The sequence below is a fragment of the Poecilia mexicana genome, unplaced genomic scaffold (assembly GCF_051168715.1).
Source record: "Poecilia mexicana isolate PSO_F unplaced genomic scaffold, ASM5116871v1 scaffold_3, whole genome shotgun sequence".
In the NCBI taxonomy this organism is placed as follows: Eukaryota; Metazoa; Chordata; class Actinopteri; order Cyprinodontiformes; family Poeciliidae; genus Poecilia; species Poecilia mexicana.
Genome location: NW_028263372.1, coordinates 18,165,362 through 18,191,462, shown reverse-complemented (window position 1 = coordinate 18,191,462; position 26,101 = coordinate 18,165,362). Strand labels below are relative to the sequence as shown.

General features: G+C 39.6%; 1 protein-coding gene across 1 annotated transcript in view; it reads right to left on the bottom strand.

Annotated features, from left to right (window-relative positions):
- The window catches only part of igdcc3 (immunoglobulin superfamily, DCC subclass, member 3), a 64,979-nt gene extending 41,211 nt beyond the window's left edge, over positions 1 to 23,768 (bottom strand). The window contains exons 1-2 of the mRNA XM_015002038.2: positions 22,270 to 23,768; positions 15,888 to 16,193 (exon numbers count right to left, since the gene is read on the bottom strand). Coding sequence (XP_014857524.1) covers positions 15,888 to 16,193; positions 22,270 to 22,336 — 373 coding nt within the window. The 5' untranslated portion in view covers positions 22,337 to 23,768. The remainder of the gene's footprint in view (positions 1 to 15,887; positions 16,194 to 22,269) is intronic.
- Positions 23,769 to 26,101: the final 2,333 nt, after the last annotated feature.

Below are 26,101 nucleotides of genomic sequence, written 5' to 3'. Positions count from 1 at the left end.
CAGATAATAAAAGGAAAAAGGAAAACTGGATAAATGTAGAGCAGAAGCTATTCTTAGTGGGTCAGGTTTTGGTTCTCTAAAGGCTGATGATTTCCCACCTTTTTTCTTTAACTTCCCTGACAGCTGAGAATAAATGTTTTAAGTTAATGAAATTCATTTCTCTTGAGCATTTCAGGGAGCAGCAAGCCTATTGTTAAGTGTGCTCAAATTCACAAGCCGTGGAGGAATAAATTCACATTCCCTTTCTCATAAATGCATTCGAGCTCACACTGAACAATGCTTATGATGATGGCATCCTTTTTTCTGTCAGTTCTGGAAATATGCTCTGAAAACCATTATTCTCCAGGCACTTATTGCCAAAAGTAATGTACCTTAAAAAGCTGTAGACACTTTTCCTTTCCTCAACTTATTGTTGCAGGAAAGGAGGCTTCTCAGTGCCAATTCTCTATTTGCCCAGAGGCCACATATCTAATTAATATCACCAATACATCTGCATTCAATGATCTCCTTCAGAATTCAAATGAGATCCCTCTTCCATCATCTAGCACTGTGCGAGAGCTCAAGCTCGCAAGAACTATAATCGACCAGTTTACCATATTCTCATTGCGGTAAGTTAAAACATACACCGTTCAATCCTTGCTGTTGGTTTGTTTTTAAGAGTTTTCGATATTTTAAGACATTTAGGTCCAATAACATTTATATTCAAATGGAAATGCCATTAAATTCCTCTTTAGACAGTCTACGCCCCCTGTTTTGTGAGGCCAGAAATGAGTGAGGCCCTCAGACAGACGTGGCACTGAATAACAACCTGGATGGACATTTGGCATCACAATTCTCCTCAGCCTGACACTCATTACTTCCCCCTCATTAGAGGACAACTGTTGGTTAGGGAGGCCACTTTGAGGAGAATGTGATAGATTGCTGCTGAGAAACCCTTTTTTTTAATTCCCATCACTGTTTCTTGATCAGAGATCGCTGGTAGAGAGAATACGAATTCAGAGGAATTAATATACCATGTTTTGTGAGTGTTTTTTTTTTTTTTCCCTGGGAGTGCAACATGCAGTGTTATCTGTCCATCTGACCGTGACTTTGAGGGGGGTTGGTCTGATCCCAGGGGTAGATGGATGACCCTGCATCTGGCACTCCCACGGGAAATCTAAAAGAAGCAGGGCGGAACCAGCCCATGCGCTCCACTGCGTCTCACAGCGCCCTTTAAAACAGGGCTCCCCCAAACGACTGCAACAACTGTGTAAATCTCACGCCTTCGCGCCCCCGCCGACCAACAGGCACAACAACAGAAGCCCAAAGAAGAGGCAGGTCTGCCGGACCTAAGAGGTGGTAGCTCCAGCCTCGCATTTATCTCTCTCACTGCCTGGGCTGATTTACAAATCCTCACATCACAGCTTCCAAGAACGTGGGCCCGTCAACAACCGGCGCAAACAAATCTATCATCAGAGCTGCAACAGGGATCCAAACTCCAAAGCTGTCTGTTTATCACAGATCTACATCCTTTGGGGTTGATGATGAGAGCACTGTTTTTTGCAGTAAACATCAGATGCCGTTTTTGCGAGAGGTCTAGTTTGAGGCCACATGTAGTTAAAACAAGAAGCAAAAATTTAAGTCTTTTAAAAGAATAAAATCCGGAATATTTTAAATTCCAAGCTCTAAATAAAACTACGGAACAGTTAGTCAAAAAAAGACTTGCTTTTCACAATTGTTTTTGCGTGTTTTGAGTACTAAAATTATAGCAGGGGCTGAATACAGGTTAGCCTACTTCTTAATATCCCTGGAAAAGTTATACTTTAAAGTAACATCTCAATTTCAACAGGTAATATTTGTCTGGGAGAAATAGTAACGTTTTGGAGCAGCCCAGTTACAGTCTCAACCTGTGGAGGGAGTTGAAGATGAGGGTGATGGAAACGAGGCCTTCCAATCTCAGAGACTATAGAATAGAATTGCCCTTTGGGAGAAGGTCCATTGTTTTATATTTTAGTATTAACTTGTGATTGTCTAGTGACCTGCAGGGTGACCTGACCTCTCACCTCCTGAATGCTGTAGATTGGCAGCAGCACCTTTGAACCCAACAAGAATAAAGTGGATGCAGAAAATGTATGTTTTTGGATCTTTTTTTCTCAATGCATCCTTCCAAGAATGACAAGTAGACTTGTTTTTTTAATTTTTTTTTTATCATTGATTCTCTAGGACCCTAAGGTTGTTCATCTTTGAATCAGGTAAGATTGAAGAATAGAAATATTCATTAACCTTAGACCAACGACCAATATATTTACTTACTACAGTGGTTCTCAAACTTCATATTCAAAGACTCATATACTTTTCCAGATAACATTAGTTCTAGAAAAGTAGTGAGAAGGAAATATCTTCTATTTAATTTGCTTACAACCTACAAAATTAACAGTACTTTATGCCTGCATCTGTTTGTCTTTCACACCAGCTGTTCTTATTTTATTGATGGTCTGTGATAGTTTTGTGTATATAAGCCTCCCAGTAATAATTATGCTCATAATGCTTTTTTGTTGTTGTTTAAACAGCCACTTATATTCTGTCCCCCCCATGCATTAATTTTGATTTAGAAATATGAAACAATATTCAAAGTGCACTTCACCTGAAGCACTTGTTGGTTTATCATTTATATCTAATGAACTACTTGTTTTGGCACACACAGCTGCAGAGTCCTTTGTTGAAAACAAACCTCGCCTAAGGCAGGAGTTTGCAGAAACAGCAGGCTACTGTTAGCTCCCCTATGGCTTGATATAACTTGTTGATGATTCCATTTATGGCATTTTTCTTTGACATTCCAACTGTATGCAAACAAAACTTACCTTCTCCTGATAAATACATGAAGCTCCTTGCTTTGAACGTTCTAAATGTTGACGTGTTTTAGCAGCGGGAGAACTAGAAAGTTTATATTATTTAAACTCTATTCCATCTAAACATTTTGTTGCGCAAAAGAGACACCAATGCAAAGGAAAACAACAAAAAATGCATTTCAATAAAAGCTCACCCAGTTTATCCTCAGATCTCAAACATTAAAAACGTGTCCCACTTCATTTAAAAAGTCACATTCAACATGTAAGATCAAAATGTTACATATTTCAATCTCTAGACACAGTTGCTGTTTGGTCCAGATCAGAGAGTTGAGACTTGCGATCACATTTTCTGTCATGGACACAAAACTGTCTGTTTTTCTTTTGTTCAGCTCAATAACATGATTATAAATGCCAAAAATGGATAAGACATGCTTAACATGCACAGATGTAGAATCCTTATCACAAGCATGCATCAGAAACCAGATCCAGCCCCACTTGAAAGATGGCGATGCACAGAAATAGAATTAAAGTGGTCCAAAGCTTCAAACGCCATATGGCAGAGGAGAATGACAATGGTGATGGAGCAACACAGTGTGCCGGGGTTATCCATTAAAGACCTCTAAGTCGAACATTTGTGTGCACAAGCCACTGAAAAGGAGAGGCTCAGTCATTTCTGAGAAATTATCCTTGTTACTTGGACACGGGACCTGTGACACACTCACTTCTACTGAAACTCTTATTCACTCATGATAGCTTATGTAAAGAAAGGGTGAACAGGCATGCTATCATTTAGTCACATGTACAGAAATTAGTCTCTCTCTCCCTCTCTCTCTCTCCGTGTTTCTACTACACACACGCACACACACACAGAGACTCCCTCTCAGCCGTCCCTGCGCCATCATCCCAACTGACAGCAGTAATGAGTTTCTTCTCTGCGTAAGCCAACTGGCACCCACTCAGGGGAATTTTTCAGGCTGAACTGTGGCCATTAATCACAATCTCGACCAACACGGTGCCATAACGTGTGTGGCAAACAGAGATGTGTTCGAAGGTTGATAGGGAGGCACAAATGTATAAGCTGCAAAGGAGGAGCTGCCGATTGTGTTGACGACAGAGAGAACGACTGATTACGAAGGTGAAGGAGGAAATATTACAATTTTTAAGTTGGGAAGTGTTTGTCTTTAAATTAATGAACATCAGTTCAACTATTTGGGGAAATAATATTCTGTAGCATCAGGTATAATTAATAGGTTAAACAAATTACTAGGGACGTGTAAAAACAAGAAAAATGTGCGCAGAAGATGGAAACTTATTAGAAAATGTTATGGAAGATACTGGGAAGGCAATAAAATATACACAAAATAATTTCAGGGAAACTGCAAATGGCTTCAGCCCATCAAAAACATGTAGCGTTTAACATAATAACCATGAGGACAGCTGCCCTTAATGTATAGCAAATTGCCACCAGCTCATTTCGCGATACGGGGATGTTGTCACCAGCACATCCTCTTATCGCAGCAGCTGGAAATTCATAGTTTCCAATCCATTCCTTACATTTTTGTTATCGTTTTTAGCTTCTCTTTTTGCCTCCACTGAGATTGTCAGCGGACTGCGGTATTCGAGGATCACCCAGCCCCCAGCTTGCCTCCAAACTCGCTAATCCTGCCGAATTCATGGTAATATCCAATCAGTAACCTCCCTATCTTCTTTTGTCCACACACACACTTATGGGTCTCCAGCCACTCCCACCACACGGAGCAGAGCTCTCACCGAATCACGGAGAAAAAAAAAAAACCTTAACTCAGGCAGCCAAAAAGAGAGGGGAGGCAGGAGCAGGTCATTATCATTCAATGTTACCAGACTTCGGGTAAGACATGATAGACCCTTTGTCTTTCCTGCCGACTATACAATCAAGATATGCATATGAGCGTATTCCTTCCATTAGATAATGAAAAACGTTTTGCAGGAATTGCGTAAACAAAGAAAAGCCCTGGATTTGCAGATAACAGATATTCTTGCTTTTTGTAGTGACAAATCCAAGCCTAGAGCATGAGAACATTCAAATAAATGTGATTTTGGTCCTTATGACAGTTTCCTATATATAAACAATCCAAAGATTGTCCAAAAATATAAAAATGTGCATATGCCACTTTGTATCCCATACAAAAAGGATGTATGGGATACAAAGTGATGCCCACTAATGTGAAAACGCATTGGCAACCTGTAGCTCCGACTCTCCAACCTTCGGGTTTATCAACTCGGTCTCCTCTCATGGTGGATGGGAGGGGCGCTACTATAAACTGTCAGACATAAGCACATATCACTGGCTCGTCCAGCCCAGCATCAACCAGCTAACCCTCTAAAGCTGTCTCCCCACTCACAAATAATGCCCGTGCTGGAAAATGGAGAGGGCTATTACGCTACACGCATCATGTTTCATCTTTTCACGCCACGGCAATGAAGCGGTCTACCTTGCGACTCACTAACGCATGACATAAAACTACTTCTGTAAAGAAAAAAAAAAATCCAGACAGATTCATAAAAAATGATTAAAGACACCAGCTGGTAAGGTGATACAAATTTCCGACCTGCAAAGGAAAAATAAACATCTCATCTTTTGATGCTCGCTGAAGGAGAACTATTTGAAGTATGTCTGCAGATGGAGCCTAAGATTGCTCCACTAGTTGTGGATGAAATTAAATGTTTTTAGTTAGGATTTCACAGAGAAATAAAGACCTCCGCCACATATCTGAGTCTGCATATGTGCAGACTCGGCACACACGGCGCAGTTGCTTTTTTGAACAAGCTGCTAGCAGTCGGTCAGCGTACGTACGGCCACTGAGCACATGTCCCTGCCAGGGTTTTTATACGATCTTAAGTATTTATAATGCACACAGAGATGAATTACAAGTCTGGGGTCTGGAGAGCAGCATTCTGGCATTTTCTCACGGCAAAGGCAGACTCTGTGGAGCTAAGAGGGCACGTCCACTCTTTGCATCCTTATTCTGGTCAAACGCCGACCCTGAATGCAAAGCTGTCGGGGTGAGGAGGTCACGGAGATGGAATGTTACTCCATGGCTCAAGGTCCACGCTCCAGAGCCGGAGAGACCTGGAGATCGCTCGAGACGTCAACATGTTCTGTCTCGATATTTAACATCCCAATCCTTCTGTATAATTAGTTTTTAATCCCTGATTAATGCTGATGTTGTTTATGGCTCTGTTTGCCTTTTTCAAATTGGTCTGTATTTATTACGCCATCAGGAAAACATTTAGTTGAAATACTGTTTCTGAATACTGCGATGTAATCATATTTTCCTGTCTCTTTTCTTCCTTCTGAGTCACAAAATCCCCATCATTGTTTATTAGCTGTAGCCTCGCAGCTGCTAAAATTGTCTTGATCGTTGACAGTGAAGGCCCATCCATCAAGCCGAACATATTATCGAGATGTAGAACTGTCTTGTAAGGCACTCAAAGTGTTTGTTTAAAAACGTCCGCCTTCACCTTTCTTGCCATTGTTCTACACTTGTTAGCATTTGCGCAAAGTAAGAGTGAAAAGATTTTCATTATGATTCAATAAGCTTCAACTGTCCTCATTATGTTCCCATTTTGCCGAAACAACATTCCCCCGTGGTTCACTGTGTGCTTTTCAAAGAGGTAAAACACACTTCTTCTCTAGCATATAAATTATAAAACAAGAAACACAACAAAGTGGATTAAAATTCAGGCCTCCTGGGCCCTGTATTTCTCCAGCCTCCCTGATTCTTAGAAGCAGCAGAGTTACACAGCATACAGGTTGTCAGGGAGAAACTGGCCATCCCCAATATCTTTCATCCTGTGCCATGCAGCAGTAACCTCCTCTAATTGGCTCCTGTGGAATTTATGTTATCCCCAGTGACCGACTCCAAGCATGCAGCAGCCTGACAGGCTTTTGACCCCAAACACTTCAGCGTTTTGGTGACAACTATGGAGGAAATAACGGAGAGTAAAGACTTTGGATTTCACCGAGTTCATGCTCTTAATACAAGATCTCCAATTTTGCCGTCAGACTATAAGGTCACTAACAACTCACACATGCAATAGCTAATTATTTTTATAACATTAACACTTCAATAAAATTCAAAAGTGATTTTAAAAAATACTTACGTTGCTTATAGAAAGCAGTAGAAATTGAGGTATTCCTGCTTGAGCAGAAGTGATACTTTTTAGGTCTGCAGTCAGAGCAGCAGTAAAGGGACGATGTGTGCAGTCACTAATTCCTGTCACTGTGGATCAAATCACTGCATTCCTGCAGAACATAATCACTCTAATTGTGAGAAGCGAGAAGATTTTTAGCCTTGAATTTTTGGCACTCGCAAAGACTCACTGGAGAGGTAAAATATTTTGGCATTGTGGAAGAACAATGAAACCAGAAGCAAATGTGTGCGCCTTTTGAAATTACTTTTAGAGTTTGGACAATGTGCTTATGTTTCTCTTGTCCCTTTCAGTGGATTGCTGTGTTGTTTGTTTAGGAGACATGGGGGCTGGAGTTGGGATGCAGCAGCAGGTTTGGGCCACTTTGTTTCACAGCCAAAGCCAAGGTCACTGCCACTGCCCCGGGGCAAACACACTGGGGGTGGGGGGTGTCCTCTGGGGATATAGGAGGAGCTGCACCATTGGAGGAGGGGAAGAATAATGTTAGGAGATGCAAAAGAAGCAGGCTATTCTGCACTAGTGCACACAAAAAGGTCAAAGTTTCCCAGATAACCCCCAGCCCCCACCACCAACCACCCAACCCCCAGGGGGACCTCTGACCTCTGTGAAACAAAGGAGGGGGTCTGTGTGAGAGCCGGGGTGCGAGGGGAGACACACCCACCCAGAGTCAGCAGTGACAAAAGGGGCCTCAGCCGCTGCTAGCTGAGTCAGCCAGGACAACAAATGCTGAGGCCACCGCCACAAAGCAGAACCACCACAGACTGAACACGCAGCCCCTGCCCGTTCCCAGCCACTTCACCAGCCCAAGCTGCACAATGAGAGCTGTGCTGAGGCGAGAGGTACCCCCAAAACACACAAACACGCATGCAGCTGAGTGGGGGAAGAGATGGCGGAGGCCCAAAGCTGCTGCCTGCCCATCACTGCGTAGCCTTTTGTCTCAGTCTCTTCTGCTTATTGGCAGAAAGATTTCCTGATCCCCGTTTAAATATTGTGGAGAACTGCACCGAGAGGCATACGTTTGTGGCATACGTTTGTGTGTGCATGTGGCTGTGTTTGGAAAAAAAAACATCTACCAGTGGCTTCACCTCTCTGCCCCTTTTCACGTTTTCACACACACAAAACAAAATTTACACCAACGAGCGGACAGGAAGAGGGAGTTTTTGGGCTTTTATTGGTGGACGCCGCAAACCCTGTAAAGCGTTTTAACTGCGCAGTCTGGCCATAAAGCCTCTGTTAAGTGTAGTGAAGCGCGGTGACGGGGCAGAGGCAAGAGCCAGCCGAGTCAAGCCTGCAGTCACTGGAACACCAACATACACACCAAGGACAAAAGACCACAACTACTGCTTGTTTCGTTAGCTGAAAGGTCTAATGATGAAAGGCATGTTGGTTTGTTTAACTTGAACCTAAACTTCACATTAGCACAGTGTGGGTTGGTTCAAATCTGAGGATGTAGTTTTAATGAGGACAGGGCAAAGGGAAAAAAAAAAAAAAAACCTCATTTGGACTCGAGTCTGCCTCGGATAACCTTTGGTCCGGACTCTGCTCCGTCTCCTTTCACCTCTCACCTCTATTACTCTGGAATTCCTCCCTTGAGCCCTAAAAGGAGGCAGAAGGAATTTTTGGCCCCCTATTCATTTGTTTGTTTGAGGATTGCTGGGGTGGTCTGGAGACCAACAGAGACCTTAACAACAGATTCCACACAACCAGCAGAAAAGCGGAAAAAACTGAATGCCAAGTTAACAGATCTTGATTTTTTTTACAACTCAATATTTGGCTTACATAATTTTTATTTTATTTTATTTTCCCTTCCAAGGACACAGAAAGTATATGCAATAATTTTTTACAAGATCCAAACTTTAAAACTATGTATGTTTTTTTTTTTTTTTTACTTTATTTATCTGGGAAGAAAAACTGATGAGATTCAAAATCAGTGTCCAGGTTTGGACAACCAAGTGCTAGGAACAGCGGTGTTTACACAAATACCCACGATAAATCCACTTGGGCATCTTATGACACCAACAAGAAAATCACTTGATTGTTATTCTTGCTCATTCAAAAAATAAGACTGCTTTGGATATTTAAAAAGCGATTATAGGTAAACTGTGTTAATGATCAGCTGTATTCTAGACACATTTTAGAAAAGCAGCTGCTAAGAAAGTGCTCACAGTTGGGGGGGGGAAAAAAGAAAGGTCAAAGTTTGTGAATGTCAGCAGTCTGCATATCAAGTACTGACTGATTTTTTTTTTCCTCTCGCACAAAATGTATTTCAGGTTTCCCTTTGGAAAGATCAACCTGAGTTTACAAGTACTATTTGTCATCATACAGCCCAGAGAACACACTCATAGATGGAAACAATGTATAGCAATTAATGCATGATGCATGCATTAAAAAAGTTAAATATTTACATCACTCCCCCCCCCATCCACCTCCCCAGTAGCTCTATTCACTATTTAAGGCTGTTTACATGAGGGTATATTTTTAGAGCACAATACCCATTCTGCTCCACACAGCAGCTCAACTGTCTGACTTTGAAGGAGGTAACAGAGTGCTGGTGTATATTTCTTCTGTACAGAGGGGAAGTCTTGTTGGCACACTTTCAGTAAATAAGCAACCCATGTGTAGCTGTTTTGTTGATTATGCTGATGATTTTTGGGAAATAGGTCGACTGGAATTCATGCAAATCAATTCAAGCCAGAACAGATCCCTTTTTGTTACCCAATATGCAGCAATATTACATTTCTAATAAAACATCATTAGTGATGAATGCTTTTCATTTTAATATATGATTAGCAATTAACTGCATAAAGTGACTGAAATTGTAATTAGCTTAGAAAATCTCTCTGAAGCCCTGCTTTAAATTTCATCCTATTCTACTCTGCCACATGAAGACATATGGCAGTCTAAGACAATAAGACTGCAGTCTGCGATCCCTTGGTGATTTTCCACAGCTCCAAGGTCAATGATGTGTCATCCTCAAGAATAATTGAGATTCACAGGGCTTCTTTCCCACAGGAGAGTTGGACAACTTTGAGCATTCGTCAATGAAAATATCAAGAACTGTCATGAAGGGTTCAGAGCAGCAGTTTACTCAGCTTCTTGACAATGAAATAACCCCCAGAGGACAAAATGCATCCTTACAGAAAATAGGATTTTCATTGCTCTAAACTTGACACCATTCAAAACCGTAGACTATAAATCAGAAAGTTTAGCATGAAAATAAGCCGTTATCGAGGATGCAATGAAATAACTGCTTGATACCTCATTTTCTGGAACATGGCTCAGTATTGCTGTGGTAGAGACACAAAAACATGGGTGGTTAGCTAGCTAAGTGCAGCAATGGGGGATTTTTCAGTCTTTTACCCCATCCATCCACTTGTCCACCCAACCACCAATCTTTTGGTTTTTTGTGAGGCAACAAGTCCAGGACACAAGTCTAGACTTCCCTCTATAAAGGTAGCCCTGTAAAGTTTATTATGGTCTAGTCCAACACATTTTTAGACAAGTGGCAATGTGTAGTCTACTCAGTGAGTCCAAGTCTGCTTTTGTATCCTATTTTGTAAGTGGATATGACTAAAAAAAATCTCTAGAGGTGCATCCACAGGCATTACCGTGATCATATGCTCCAGTAACTTTAGCCGACTTCTTTTGATGCAGACCAGAAGCAGCTTTACTCTTCGCTCCGTCAAGGGGATCAAACTCCTTAACTTATCTTTAAAGCTGAGTCCATTTGCAATCTGGGACTGCTTTCTTTTAGTCATAATCCATCTCATTGCCATAGGTGAAGGTTGGAGGATACATAAAATGGTTTATTGAGAGCTTTGTCATTTAGCTTAGCAATTCCTTCACCGGATCAGTGTCTACATAACTACAAAGTGTTAATGTGTCCTATCCTTGTCACACTCCATCCTCCTATCACTTAAAACCAAGACAACAAGATACTGAAAAACAACAGGAAGCATAGTGAAAAATTGAAATTATTCCATTTAAATGAGCTGAAGAGAAGAAGGCAGAGTCCATGCTGGGTATCAAGGATTAAAAGTAAATGTAGAAAGGAATTACTACAAGCAAATAAATGACCATCCCAAGGTCATATTTTCACTACCTCTCAATTTGCCTGCCTTTGCTTCCCTGTAATCTATTCTACAACACACCAATGATTAACAAAAAAAAAACAAAAAAACAATCGAGTTGGTCAAGATCCTGTGTGTCATTATTATCAGTCATCCATACATTAGTTTGGGGTGGACTGCTGTAGACGGCACCAGTTTTCTATTGTGGCATTTCACAAAAAGCGATAAAAACATCTTTGTTCATTCTGTGGCAGCATCTCTGGGACTTCTTCTACAGAGGAGCTTTCATGCTCCGTCTCCTTGTCACAAAACAAAAAATATTAATTAAAGAAAAACCCTTTTTGAATCTATCTGAGTCACAGACAGACAGACGGAGCACTGACTTCATCATGACGGACCACTGTGAGTCAAAATCAGCACGCATACCAGACCTGTGCGAGGTACAGGGCAGCCATAAACTGTGTCCATATGTACTGAGATCCTGTGGTGCTTACAGGAGAGGAATACCAATGAGAGGAACGATGAGAGAAAGGCAAATGAGACAAAGATGGTATTTTTAACTGTGTAGGAAAAATAGAAACATTTCTGCTTAAAAAACCCCAACAAAAACAAAATATAGTGGGTATTACTTCATGCATGGCTGAGCATAATCCAAACCATGTGAGAATAAAGAAGAAAAACAAATTACATTCAAGTAAACATGCATCCATTTTCAATTGTCAGTACTATATTTGGTTAATTAATACGACAGGAGAGACAATTTGCTCCTTTGTGAGCAACGGGGGTGGTAAACAAGGGGTTGAGGGATATTAGATTGAGGGTGGACCTCAACAGGCTGAGAGAAAGAGAAAGATAAAAGGAGATGGCAGGGATGTTGCTCCAGTAATCTTCGAGGCAGGATACTGTGAAAGCGGTCGGAGAGAGATAGATGGAGCTCGCCACAAAACAAGCCCTGTCACGTAATCTGACATCAATGCCACACAAATCACTTTCACTATCTACTCATGATAAACCATCCACAGAGCTTTAAGAAGTCAGATGTGACATCTTTGAGTGCTATCAGGCCTGGAAGCACCCTATATTAAAAGGTACACCTTCTGCGAATTTAACCGACTCCTATACGATGCTTATTGGTCACTTCGCTACAATCTCCATGGCTCGCAGGGTCTTTATTTAATCCATAAAAGCCACATTGATAAAATCCACCTTCGTTATCTCAATGCAATTTATCTAATTAAAAAAATGCTGACACTTTGTGTTCTGTAAAATCTCTACGAGAAAATAAGACGTCTAGGTAAGTGGTGCTTTTCTACTGCTACGACAAGCTGTCATGGTGCGTTGCCTGGTGATGCAGTTTTTGCTATGGGGGAGGGAAGGGCAGCGGCTGGGCCCACTGTACGGGCCTTGTCATTCATGTGAATGATAAAGAGCTTCCTGAACCCGAGCTAAGGAGGAAGTAATAGAGGAAGTGGGGAAGACAGGGAGAGACACACAGCAAGAGGAACCCACCATAAAAGAGATAACCTTTGGGTGTGGAAAAAAAAAAAGTTTCTCAGACCGACTACTGATTTATATGGGCAGCAGGGAGTCTGTCCAACACCAGCCACCAACAGCGAACCTCCACAAATGGTTGTCAAGCAAATGAAAAGTGAAATTTAAAGAGGGTGATGGTGTGAAGGGTCCGACGGAGGCTTTATTCACTGGGTGTGCTTTAAAGGGGCTTTGGTAAATTGCGCCACACACCGCATCACAGTGATACAAGTCAGAGCTTTGTTCTGGGAGAAAGTAAGACACAGGAAATAGCCCTCCAAAAGACAAGACCAAATACATTAAAGCATGCTTGTCTTTCAGAAGAAACACTTGTCAAACATATTTCTTTTTTTAATTTTAAAATCAGGAAAGAAGAAAAGACACAAAGCTCATGCAACTTTCTATACTTAGGACCTGCAATTTTACAATCCAGTACATTTGAGCATAATCAACTTGGTTACAGAAGTAAAAATCGGAACAGGTGCAACTATAAGAACACAGAGTGAGGAGCAGGTGAGCACCGAGAGGTGAGGAAAATTGTAATTTTTTTAAAGCAAAGAGTCAAAGGAAAAAGACAATTAGCGAAAACTCTGCAGCAAAGTTATCTCCTCTTATTATGGATGATCTTTATAATTATGCTCCACAAGGCATCCAGAGTCAGCTATAAGAACTAAAAGGGGTTTCTAAAGCATCACAACTTTGAGACAAAAGAGTGAATTATTGGAAGACGAGTATAAAACTCTAGCTTGTGCTTGGTTGAACTATAACAATTTAGTCATTCTACACTTTGACAAAAGAAAGGGTATCACTTTAAAAAAGTATCAGAGGTGAATAGTCAGAATGATGTGAGTTCCACTAATCCTCCACCAAACAATACAAGTCAAAGACAAAGAAGAGAATAAAAAAAACCAGAAGCTCACTATAACAGAAGTCAACATGAATTCTGAGATGTTGATTTTTTTTTTATAAGGAGAGATTATTACTGCATCCAGCTCTTAATTAACACCTCCAAACCATTTAATTATAAAAAAAAAACGTTTCTTTTAATATTACCTTTAAAGATTAAATATGTGCTGCAATTTCATGTTAAATTACACCACCATAAAATCATGTCTAATTATCCCACCATTCAGAGTCACCGACATAAAACTCAATCACCAGCCGAGGACATTAATGTCAAACTGGATAACTGCATCAGAGAATCTCTACTTTGTCATGTTTTTTGGTCCATTTTTCAACTACTAGCAAAACTGGTGGAAAATCAAATTTTATCACGGGAATCATATTTTGGTACCAGTGGTAAGGATGCGTAAAAGACGAGTAACTTTATTTTTTCTCACAATGAAAAAAAAAAATTCAAACAAAAAGGTTCAAACCGTTAATTTGACTACAATTAATCAGTATTATGAAATCGTAATTTAAAAAAAATAAATAAATCACTCCTCGCACTATTCTTGATTAATAACATTGCTGCAAATTTGTATATCCCCTGTTGGGTATCAGATTACTCAGTTGTCTTCTAAAACATTTAATTAGGTTAGAGCAAATTCTCTTTGAACAATATCACTAAGATCCTCAGCCTTCCGATAAGCTCGTGTCTTCTTGTTCCTACAGGTTTTGTAAAGGATTTCATAAACTCAAACATTGCTCTGCTTCTTTTTTTATTTAAGAATTTCCTGCTTCAAAGAAAGATTCATTTGTTTTGAGATTTTCTGAAGCAGGGTTAATTTTACTTTACTTAAAAAAAAAGCATAATCATTGCCTGTAACTTGCTGACGCACAAAGAGTACTGCATGTTTTCTACAACCAATAGATCTGACTCATGTTGCCTAATATTTAAAAAAAAAAAAAAAAAAAAACAGACTTCAAAAATTCATGTCTTAAAGGTTACACGTTGTTTGACAGGAACCAACCGTTGTGATAAAGTGACTTTTCCCTCTCTGTTAGAGACATCCATGCTAACCTCTGTACCCCACAGAGCTGAAAAGCTATATTGGCCACAGTGGCACAGCAGTATTCTGTCTACACATGGTCTAGGAATCAACAGGCTTCTGTGAGCTTTTATCCATTTCTGTCTCAGAGAACACAAGCCTTAACTTGGCACAGTATGGAAGACTGCATTATCGCTTTAAGCTGCTGCGGATTGTGCATCCCTGATGCCTTTGATTTCAAGTGGGATGAGAACTTCATGCTGCGATATGGTAGACAAACCAGGAGGACTGAGCGTCAGATTGTCTTACAATGATCTGATAGAAATGAGGTAAAGACGAACCATGGCAACAAAAGCTTTGAACTTAATGAGGATATTGAATATTTTCTAATAAGGACTTTGGTTGTTAGGTTGGCAAAAATCCATCTTGATGCCTGTACCAGTGAGTAGGTCGCTAAGTTGCTACAGCTTATTTCACTCTTACAAAGCAGTCTGGAGAGCCTCAGCATGAGTTCTTGTTAATGCTTCAGTCAGAGGCTTAAATTTCCAAGCAGCACCAGCATCAGAAAGTTCATTAAACGCAATGATTTATATTAACAATTACACAGCTAGACATATTAAAAACATTTACATGCACAGCAGTACTCAAGTTAACTGGGACTGGTCTAAAAAGAAATTTACAGAAATCAGCTTGGATATATACATTATATATATATATATATATATATATATATATATATATATATATATATATATATATATATATATATATAATGGTCTACACACAAACCATTTCATTTTTTTACTAGGAATACAGAAAATGCTGAAATTTAAAGAAAAGATTTGGATCAAAATTTAACATGTAAAGTAGTTAAACGTAGCCTAGCACTTCCGGGTGTTCAGAAACGATTGCTTTCTGGAGGCGTGGATTGTGTTGAGTTTTTAAATTTTACCCGATTGCTAACATTTGCCTGTGACATGTAGCCTAATGCAAAAGTTCGAAGCCAAGAAGCTAACCGGAAACTGCTTACGATAAAAAAATAAAAAAAACACACAAAAAAAAAACAACCGTCCTCCAGTCCGTACGAGGCTGCTGTTAACGTTCATTCAATATTTGGAAGCGTGACCAACGAACTGAACGACTTCCTTCACTTCCTCCGCTTCCATTACTGAAACTAGGCCATCGTTCACAACTTCTTTAGCAGAACTGCACAGGAAGGCAATGGCGTGGCTAGGTTAAGCGGATAACAGGCATCTAGTTTGTTTCCACAAATGAACAAAATAACCCCCACACACACACACACAAAAAAAACCCCTGATATAGTCAAAGCTACTTACTGGCTGCCTGAATTCGGGCTTTACGGCTCACCACTCGCCCAAAAGAGTTCTGGGCCATGCACTCATAGTCGCCTTCATCAGACGAGCCATCGGGCTTGGTCTTCTGGAAGTGGACGATCAAAAGTGAGCCGTTGATGAAGGTGGTGTGATGGCGGTCCTGAGCTAGGAGCAGGCCATTGCGCCTCCACTGCGTGGTGATGGGTGGGATGCCGTCCACTTGACAGTGGAGCATCAGCGGCTGCTCCTGAACAGCAATGATGTCGCTGGGCTCCAGCTTGAAAGAGAGCTCAGCTCCCAAAACTACACCTGAAGAGACATGCACACATAAAAACAAGTGTTATAAATTTACTTTAAGACATACAAAAATTCACAAAGAAACTGCAGTAATTAAACTTTTTTTTTTTTTTAAATATAGCCACAAACTAACAGTAACATAACTAATATTTTTGCATCATATAATTTCAGTGTTGCGCTTATTTTTCATGCAGCATTTTTCTGGTTTACTAGAGTTCTTTCCACTCGCATGATATCTTTCTACATGGAGTTTGCATGTTCTCCATGTGCATGTGTGGGACTGTTAGCTTAATTGCTCTTTCTAAGTTGTCCTTATATTAGAGTGTGTGTCCATGGCTGTCACTGAGATGGACTGACGTCTTGTCCATGGTGTACCCCGTCTTCTACCCAATGACCTCTGGAGATGAGCACTATCCCCCCGTGACAGACAAGCAGGTGTAGATAATGGCTGGGTAAAATATTGTCTGGCTGAGGTGGGGATGTCGCCTCCACTTGTTGCCGCCACTGAGCAACAGGGCACTTAACCTGTAGTGCTGTCATTTACCTTTGAAAATTCATTTTCTCAGTCAAAACAGTTTGAGATTAATTGTACCCCAAGTCTCAAGTTTGTCAACAAATGCAATACATTTTGACAAAAGTTGACAAAATCATATTAAAATATATTGAGAGATGTTTATTGTTCTAAATGCTCACTTATATGTTTTTTCTTTAAAAGTTAGAATTTGCTAGATAAATTGTGCTAAAAGCTTGATTGTGATTTTTCTTTGAAAATCTTTTTGCTATTTATGCTACACATTGCCCGCATCTAATCTTTATCACTCTGTGCCATGCTCCTGAACTCTCCCATTAACTTTGAACTGCACAAACATTAAGACTGCTCACTGCTAACACAAGGTGCTACTCTCACTGTAACTTCCCAGTCTTGTATATTTAATTGCAATGACAGCGATTTAAGTCTTTAATAATATGAGGGACTTGATTTTGTGTATTTGTGGATGTAAACAGCATGGCATGCCTCAGTTCTGTAAAAACGCAGCTCAGTACGCCCTCTTGGCATCATGTTTCAGTCGCTGATGGACTAAGCACCATCAGTCTCTGCCCCAGGCCCTGGAATCTGGTGGGACGGGCTACGGGAGGGCATAGGAGAGGGGGGAAAGACACCGGGGTCAAAATAGAGAACCTCCGGCCAGATCCACTAACATTCCAAAAGAAAAGTGCTTCCCCTCAGGAACAGGCAACCTTTTCACTGACACGCCCCTATGTGAAGAGCACATGTAAGAAATATTGCTAAGAGAAAAAAAAAAAAAAAACTTCTCTCATGATTGCTTTGTGTCCCTTCCCTCCCTCTTTTTTCCACTCAGAGAGCACGGTAAGTAAAATGGCCATGAGACATCAGTGAGCAACAAGGGGGTGTTGTTAGAGACATATTTAACCCTTGGATGGCCTGATTCTGGCCTCCGAGGTCCAGAAAGCAAAGAAGGCTGTCAGCCAATTACAAGCAGAAGCCCCACATGTGGCTAATTGTTTTATCCAAGCGAGGACTGTCACCGATGCAGAACACTTCCAGATAAAATTTAATTCTTAGCGTTTCTTTGATAGCAATAAATTAAAAGACCGACAGCAGATGACGTTACTGCAGCAAAGGGAAAAACAATGTTGCTGTTTAAGCATGCCACTCATTAGAAGCACATTAAAAGGCTTTTAATGATTTTGTTTTCGACTCAACTCCGAGTATATTCCATTAATGGGGAAAATGTGACTGCACTGTCTTTCCCGATGAATAAAGCATGTTGCCCGAGTGACCGACTAATGCAAATATGAGCTCAGGGTGGCTTGAAGGTCACAAACAGCACTGGGAGAAAATGTCAGAGAAAATATTACTGAGCACAACAGCTAATTTTAACCCAGATCCAAGGAGATAAGGAAACAAACAAAAAAAAAAAGGTTACGGTCATCTGTGCATTATGCGCATCCAGGGGATTGTGAGAAGGGGGGAGTTCGTAGATGGGAGATTTGATGTACAGCTAAGGAGATGCAAGTTTGAAGCTGTACAAATGTGGGTATTCTTGGTACATAAGGACAAATATATCAATACATATACAATATTTTTTTATTAAATGCATGAATGTGAGATTGCCAGACAAAAACACACGAGAGAAAGATTGACTCAGTATGGCTCGGGCTGGAGCCTACCAACTACTACCGAGAAATAAGTGTTGAGATCTGACATATAGATTTAAAGCTACAGTCAGAGGGGAAAAAAGGCATGAATTTACAAGCATGTGAGGTTAGTAGGCAGGGAGCCAAGCTGAGAGATCAAGATACTCCACAGGTTTCTGACAGGCTGCAGTGTGAGGATATCTTACTACCTGATGATGCAAGCAACAATAAAGCTTTGAGATATTTATACCAAGTTTTGAAGTAAGACGTGTAGAATTTTGTTCATTCACAACTCCTTTAATTTGAAATCTCTCCAAAAAACTGAAAAGTCTCCATTTATTTATCTGTTAATGTAAAAATATGAAATGAAAGCAGCATACAGATCGGAAATTGAACTTTGAATATCTTGCTTTGTTTTTTTCTTTACCAGTTTGAAAAATAAACCTCCAGCAACAGCAACATTTTTATAAAATTACACTAAAACTAAATGTGGACGGAAAAGGCTTAAAATTAATTAAATCAGTCAAAATGCTAAAAATCTATTTTCGCTCTTTGCGTCTGCTTAGGCAGGATAGTCTTGCATAATTTGGGTTTTGGAGACCAGGTGCATCTTCGTGTAGTGTTTGAAGGAGTGGGTTCGACAAAATTAGAAATGTATGAAATTTATGTTCAAAACAATGTAGGTTTTGTGAAGTTTTTTTTAATTAATATTCTCATTGAGACTCTGTCTTTCTATGTCTTTGATTGGTTCATCCGTATGAGCACAAATACTACAGTGTGATTACAGTTTTTTTTGTCAAAATACTTTTTTTTGTAGGAATTTAATTTCGTTTCTTTTCTTTCTGAATTTTGATTTATGAACTGCTCTTACTTGCAATAAAGAAGAGACACAGAATTATTGCTGCTATTAAAATAAGAAAAATGTCACCTCTCTTTGGACTGATGTGTGTTAAATCGACATTTCTTTCAGCTTGTTCAGTAGGACTTCTGTTTTAGGTTCAAGTTCATGAACCAAACCACAAATAACATTCAGGTTTAAAGAAGCTAATAAAATGAGCCACATAACAACTCAATTTCTTTTGTACGAAGTCAATCATTTCTGGCTAAAGGGCTGTGTTTATCCTTTTTCTGCAGGGGAGCTATACATGTTATATTGATACTAACATTCTCACTATTGGTTCCCGCTTGATAAATAATTAATCAATGCTCTGGTGTTCTTCCCATCTTAAGCCACACGTGCTCTTTAAATTGTTCACACTATGGCTCTGTTATTCTGGTAGATATTCAGAGATGATTGTTCCGAAGATAATTTAATATCATAACGCAACGTGGGGGTGCGGAGGAATAAAGTTAATGATCTGGAGATAAAGTAGGCCAGCTGCTTCGCTGTTTACTTCCCAACCATTTATGCTCTGTAGAGTCAGTTATATAACAGCAAGAAATCTAATAGTTATAAACTAAACCGAATGCCCCAGTCACAGCTTTTAGATGACTCCAATTTTCAAGCAGTTAAGGGCACTTGAGGTTATTTTAGATTTAGATATGACTTTAAAATAAAAATATTAGATAATTTTGGTTGCAAACAAATACAGAAAAAAAAAATTATATTCTTGCTTTCGTCTCCCGTTGTCTAGGTTATTTTAAGGCTCTTAGTATCTATTTTAAGGTTTCAGCTTATTCAAAGTTGTCCTAGACAGTTGAACTAGGAAGACAGAGCATTTTAATCTGTTTGTAACTGTGTTGCCATTTTTTAATCTTAGCATTATATATGTTTTTTTTTCCTTTTCAAGGTTTCATACAAGTTTGTACAACTATTTAACATATATTGTGGTATTTTTGTGGCGTTGTGGTTGACTAATTAATGTTCCTTTTCATGTATGTGGGGTTTTTTTCTGCACAGTACTTTAAACTGCATGCGTTTGTATGAAAGGTCCTTTAGGACTAAAGAATCACTTATTTCCTACCCGTATACCGGAATGCAAAATTTGTATTCATGGCACTTGAAGTATATTGTCCTACCAAATAACACTTTCAAGCAATGTGACACACACGGATATAGCAATGACAGTGATGATTTGATCTGCTGTAGGCCAGATGATGGTTTCTCTGCTTTTCCTTTTTTTTTATATATATATATATATATATATACAATTCTGTTAAATTGAATCATTTCACAGAAAAACAATGCTTTCTGGCTAATTAGCGACGCTGTTGTCAGTGGATTATTTAATGGCGCATTCCTAAAATGTGACTCTGATTAGGGCTACACAATGTATTGAATCCCAGTCGTCGTAGCTACTATCAGTGTTTGCAGTATTACAAGTGCAAAACACTGCTCTCAGGCAGAATTGACGGACACATTCTTAGTATAGGTCACTCGTGTCTTGCATGCAGATAACAGACTTGGACATTTGCATGGGCTCTCACTCCCTTAGCAGAGTCAGTCTAACACTTGAACAATAGTCAACTAAAAGTTGCAGGAGTAAAGATTATAAATACTTGAGATTTAGACTCGGAAAACATGGGAACACCTTTGGCATGAAGAGTAACTGATACACTGGGATGTCAGAAAACAATGAAGAGTGAAGAGTAAATATCATCATTATTATCTTAACTAAACAATATTAATACAGCTAAATCTTCTAATATCTTCCAACCTTAATTTCAGGATTAACGTGCTTTTAGGAAGATAGAAGAAAGATGAAGCAATTATGAGGTTTGGGGAGAGTCATGAGAAATTATTACAATAGCAATTTCTAAAACACTTCCATAAGTAAGCAGTCACTGACTGAAACTTCTCATCATGAGATCATTTTGGTGATTTTCTGCCTTTTTGTTCCGACTTTTTATCCCTAGCAGATGGAAGGGAGATATAAATGATAATGCTTCTTTCTCCCTTATCAACACTGCTTAAAATGCCATAAAACCTCCTTTATCTCAGCCTAATCTACTCTCTGAGGCAGACGAGCACTTGAAAGAGCTTCATTTCTTCAACGCGCCGAGCAGATTGGAGCTGCATCCATCACAGAGCTGAGTGTGTGTTTCTGACAGTTTTTGTTCCCAGTCCTCCGAGCGAGCGAACATGTTATGAACCAGTAGCCTCTATGATTCCAGCGGGGCCCTTTGTGGGTCCCTGTGTGGTATGCTTTGCAAATACTCAATACACTCTCCAGCCTTTTGAATTAGGGGCCCCCACATAGAGAGAGAAAGTGACTGTCATAGCGAACAAAGGGATGGAGGAGAAAATTTGAAAGGGAGTAGAGAGACAGCCTTGACATTTAATCTGTACAAATATTCTCCCCAGCAGGCAATAACCACAGTCTTTTAATCTATTCTCTGAGCAATAACCACTGTCATTTCACCCAGCCACGGGGTGGTGTGCTCTAATGACTGACCGGTCAATAAATCCATCTACTTTTGAAGTCCCCTGATATGAAACAAAACCCTATCAGAAATCACAACTTTGAAGTTTTAGGAGAGACAAATGTGCCATAAATGGTATTTCTGGTTGCACCGATTTTGGAGAAGCGGCAGCTAAGGCACAAATAAATATAACATAGAAGCACATGTTCGAAACTCCAGCATGCATCAGTCAGATTTTCCACCAAAACAAGGAGCTGAATGCATTAATAGTCTCAATTAGAATTAGCTCACATAAATTACCCATAAGAAGTTCTGCAAAATTCACAAATCAGCTAAGTCCACCCCCCCCCCCCCCAAAAAAAAAAACAATAACGCAAATCAGGCTTCAGCTCCGAGCTTTACACGGAAATTTGCAGATTGTGTACAACCGGACAGCAGTCAAGTTCAGGGCTGCGCTGCGTGCAAAACACGCTTATTACAGTTTCCAGCGTGCATTTCGCTGGTAGCAAAAGGTGATCACATCCGACCAAAAACACCCTGTTCCAATGCGGTGTGTGTGGCTTACCGATTAAAGCATTTAGAAGGATTCCCAAAGAGCACGAAACAAGGCATTGGCGCCGTGTGGATGCCATTTAAACACAGAAAATACTCCGGCACTCGTGAAAATATACAGCGTTGAATGGTGGCGAAGCAGCGGGTTTTAAAAAACAAAACCAAAATTAAAATGCAAATCAAACATCCAGCCTCAGCTACGACATATTCCAATCAACCAATCTGCTGCTCAGTCTCTCACTGGGATCCAAGACGCTCTCGCCATTTTAAGCATCTATGAAGAGTCTGTGAGCATCCCACAGCCTGTTTCCTCCTCACACACTCTGCTGTATCCTACACGCTGCCTCTGTGCTGGCTGTGTGTGTGTTTCTCTCTCTCTCTCTCTCTCTCTCTCTCTCTCTCTCTGGTACACACACACACTGAATCTGGATCTGCTCTCGGAACAAAAGAGCCGACTGCTAAATGTTTCGCTCTCAACGCTTGAGAAATCTGCAAAAACAGCGTGATTTCTTCATCTTGGAGAGCCCACTGCGAATAAAGGGCCTGTGTTACTGCTGCGGGGTTACAGAGGCAAACGGTGGAAATAAAGAGGATGAGCATGTTAAAAAAATATATAATAATAATTTATCAAAGAGACATTACTGTCCACATACACATCCTTGCTTCAGACAGCACAAAATGTAAACCAACAGACTGTAAAAGATTTGTTTATTTATTGAATAAATAAATAAATAAATAAATAAATAAATAAATAAATAAATAAATAAATAAATAAATAAATAGCATTTATTTGTAACCTCTGTTCAGCTTCGACCTAAAGTGCGCAGACATAAAATAAAATGTATCAGGCGCTTGCATATTGTATTTAAAGCTGATGGTTCAGTACATGTGAACCTGACATGATAAATAGACCGGGAGGACCTCTGGCACTCCGCTGGAACAAAGCAGGGGTCGTTCAGTTGCACTCTACTGCCACCTACTGGAGAGATGACGCATCTCAGGTCTCAATTGGAAAGGGCAACGGCTTCATGTTATGTAATATACAAGAAGCATCACACACTAACGTAGCCTACAGTGTTCACGTCATGCAGTCACATCTCGTCCATCTGCTGTATATGGCGGCAACTCTATTTAATCTTTCATCGCCATCGTTTACATCTGATATATTTACATCTATGTCTTGCCCAGCTGCTTTGTTGTTGATAATGTTTTCTGTGACACGGAGGACTTTCTTTAGATTAAATGTTGTCCTGTGTTTTAGACAGACTGCAGAAACAACAACAGTAAAAATAAAACCAAAAAAAGAAAACCACACCTAAATCTGACTTATCAAAACGTTGTTGGATTTAAAAATTAGACATGCAGGAGAAGTAAGACGTTTCCAAGACCAAAAGTTCATGTGATGACATGGTTTTGTTGTTAGATTGATGTTTCAGGAATTTACTAAAACGCAACTGAAACGTGTTATTAGTTTGAAAGACTTTTTCAGAAAAAGCCTCTGATTTAAGTTAATCCCCCCCCTCCAAAAAAAAAAAAACAACAATATTTACTGTGCTGGTTTTTCTTTTTAATGTTCTGTAGATCACTTCAATATGTTGGATATCAACTTTTGAATGATATCCTAACTTATGTGCGCCTTATTTTGTGTTTGGTGTAGATCACTAAGTTTGTTTTCACTTATCCAATATTTAAATGTTATGATCTTAAAAGCATTTTATTTTTAGTTTTTTCTTCTGAAAGCGTTTTATCCTGCTTATAGTAAACAGATTATGTGTAAATTGTGCTTAGACTGCTTGTGTAGAACATTTTGATCCTACTCTTTATTCATGGCAGCATCATTGGGTAATTCTTTTGGGTGGGTTAACTTTCCTAAAACAAATCTAGAAAATTGATCATTTAGATTGAAAATTCCTAGCCATATATCTACCCTACTTTTATCGTAACATTTTTTTTCTTATTATTAGATTGAAAGAGTGATTTCAGACAGACGTTTTCCAAATCTTTACCTATGCTAACCAGACTAAAATGAAGTTGGCTATCAGGGTGAAGATGAGAATGCCTTTTTATTATGAGGTAAACTCTTTCAATTCTAAAATTATATTAAAAACCTATGAGATATTTACAGAAGATCTCTGTACGAGCTGTTCTGTAGATGAAAGAATCAAAAGCTTAGCCAAGAAAATTTTCCTAGCCAGTCTTTATGTCTTTGCTTTAATGGCAAGGTCATCTTGACCTATAAAACATGACATTTTCTATGTTTTCTCTCCACCTTATTGAACTATAAACAGTTATTTGATGACCCACCAGAGGAGCCCCTCCAGAATGAACCATCTAACCCTATGTGAAATAATTAAGAAGGGACCCACCTCAATTACAAGACAGTGTTGCTTACACACAGATAATTAGTTTTACCAGTGATGCCTTAGGGTATCTACCGTTTCACTTTGCAGGGAGTCTTTATGCATAACGAGCCATTTACATGTGGTGTTCATCAATAATTTAAACTGATTTAAAAGGAAGTGCCTTTCATTTCTATTTTTGCCTTCTTTGCACCTTTACTTGTGTTCCTATACTAATTGCAGTAAAAACTACAGAGTAACAGCAGGATGTCACATGCTTTTTGCAAACATATTATTATTCCGGAGGTTAGGGATTTGTGGCTTCCATTAAGGTGGGATTTTTTTTTCTTATCAGCTATAACCAGCAGCTGGGATTTGCATATTGACACACGATGGACATCATAGTGTTTGTTTCTTAAGCTGGTGACCGAGTCCATTAAGAAATGAACACAGATCAAAATGAACACAGTGGTTTTTAAGCAGTGATGTGTAAACCCTAAGGTCTTCTGAACTTTTTGTGATGCTATAGGACATTTAGAATGTGCTGAGAATGTAAATGGTTTGTTTTTCTAATGGAGACAACCATTTAAAAGATTGAATGACAAACCTAATTATTTTTCATAATTTTGCGGTTTAAATACCTGTCCTGCCCATTCATCTAGAGCGGGAATCCTCAAGTCCAGGCCTGGAGGGTCATTGTCCTGCAGGTTTTTCCATGTGTCTCTGCTTCAACACACTTTAGTCAAATAATAATGAGATGTAATTTTTTCAGTCGAGTCATTGAGAGCGTCCTTCTAGACGTATTCCTTCTTCGACGCTCCTGAATCAGATGAACTGAGTGTTATCAGGCCTCTGTGGAGCTGACAGCTGATGAGTGTCTTCAGCCAGCTGATTCTGGGGCAGATGTTTTTCAAGAACAGGGCTTGGGTGCCCCTGGCCTAGTGCTTCTTCTACATTTCTTTCTTGTCCTACTGCCTCTGTAACAAAACTGTTACAGGGTGGAGGAGTATTGAACTTGGATTTATCTGAATTTGACAGAAGTGAATATAAGTGTTTGGAATAACTTAGATTTTATGCATTTTTGCAGATGAGTTGGATCTTCTTATCTCATAAAGACCCTCCCAAGTGTCAAGTCCTTTTTGTCTTTAAAGTAAAAATTAATTACCTATGATTTCCTTTTACGTCGGGTTTCTAAAGAAACACCTCAGCTTGATTTACCTAGAAATTGCCCCTAGATGGCGGAAATGTGATGAAATCCTAAGCCAGTCTTCTCATGTTTCGATTTCAAGCGTCCAGGTAAGAAATTCAGAAAAACAAATCAATATTAAAGCAAATAAACCTCTTAAAAACAAAAAAGTTGGGGTACCTTCTGACAAACAAATGAACAGTTTAAAATAGGAACAATCATAACAATAATAAAAAACTTTTCCATTTTTGCCGACGGAAAAAGAGGCCTCGCCACTCCCCTTTATGCGCGCCTGGTCTGTGCCCGCGCATGTGAGCCCA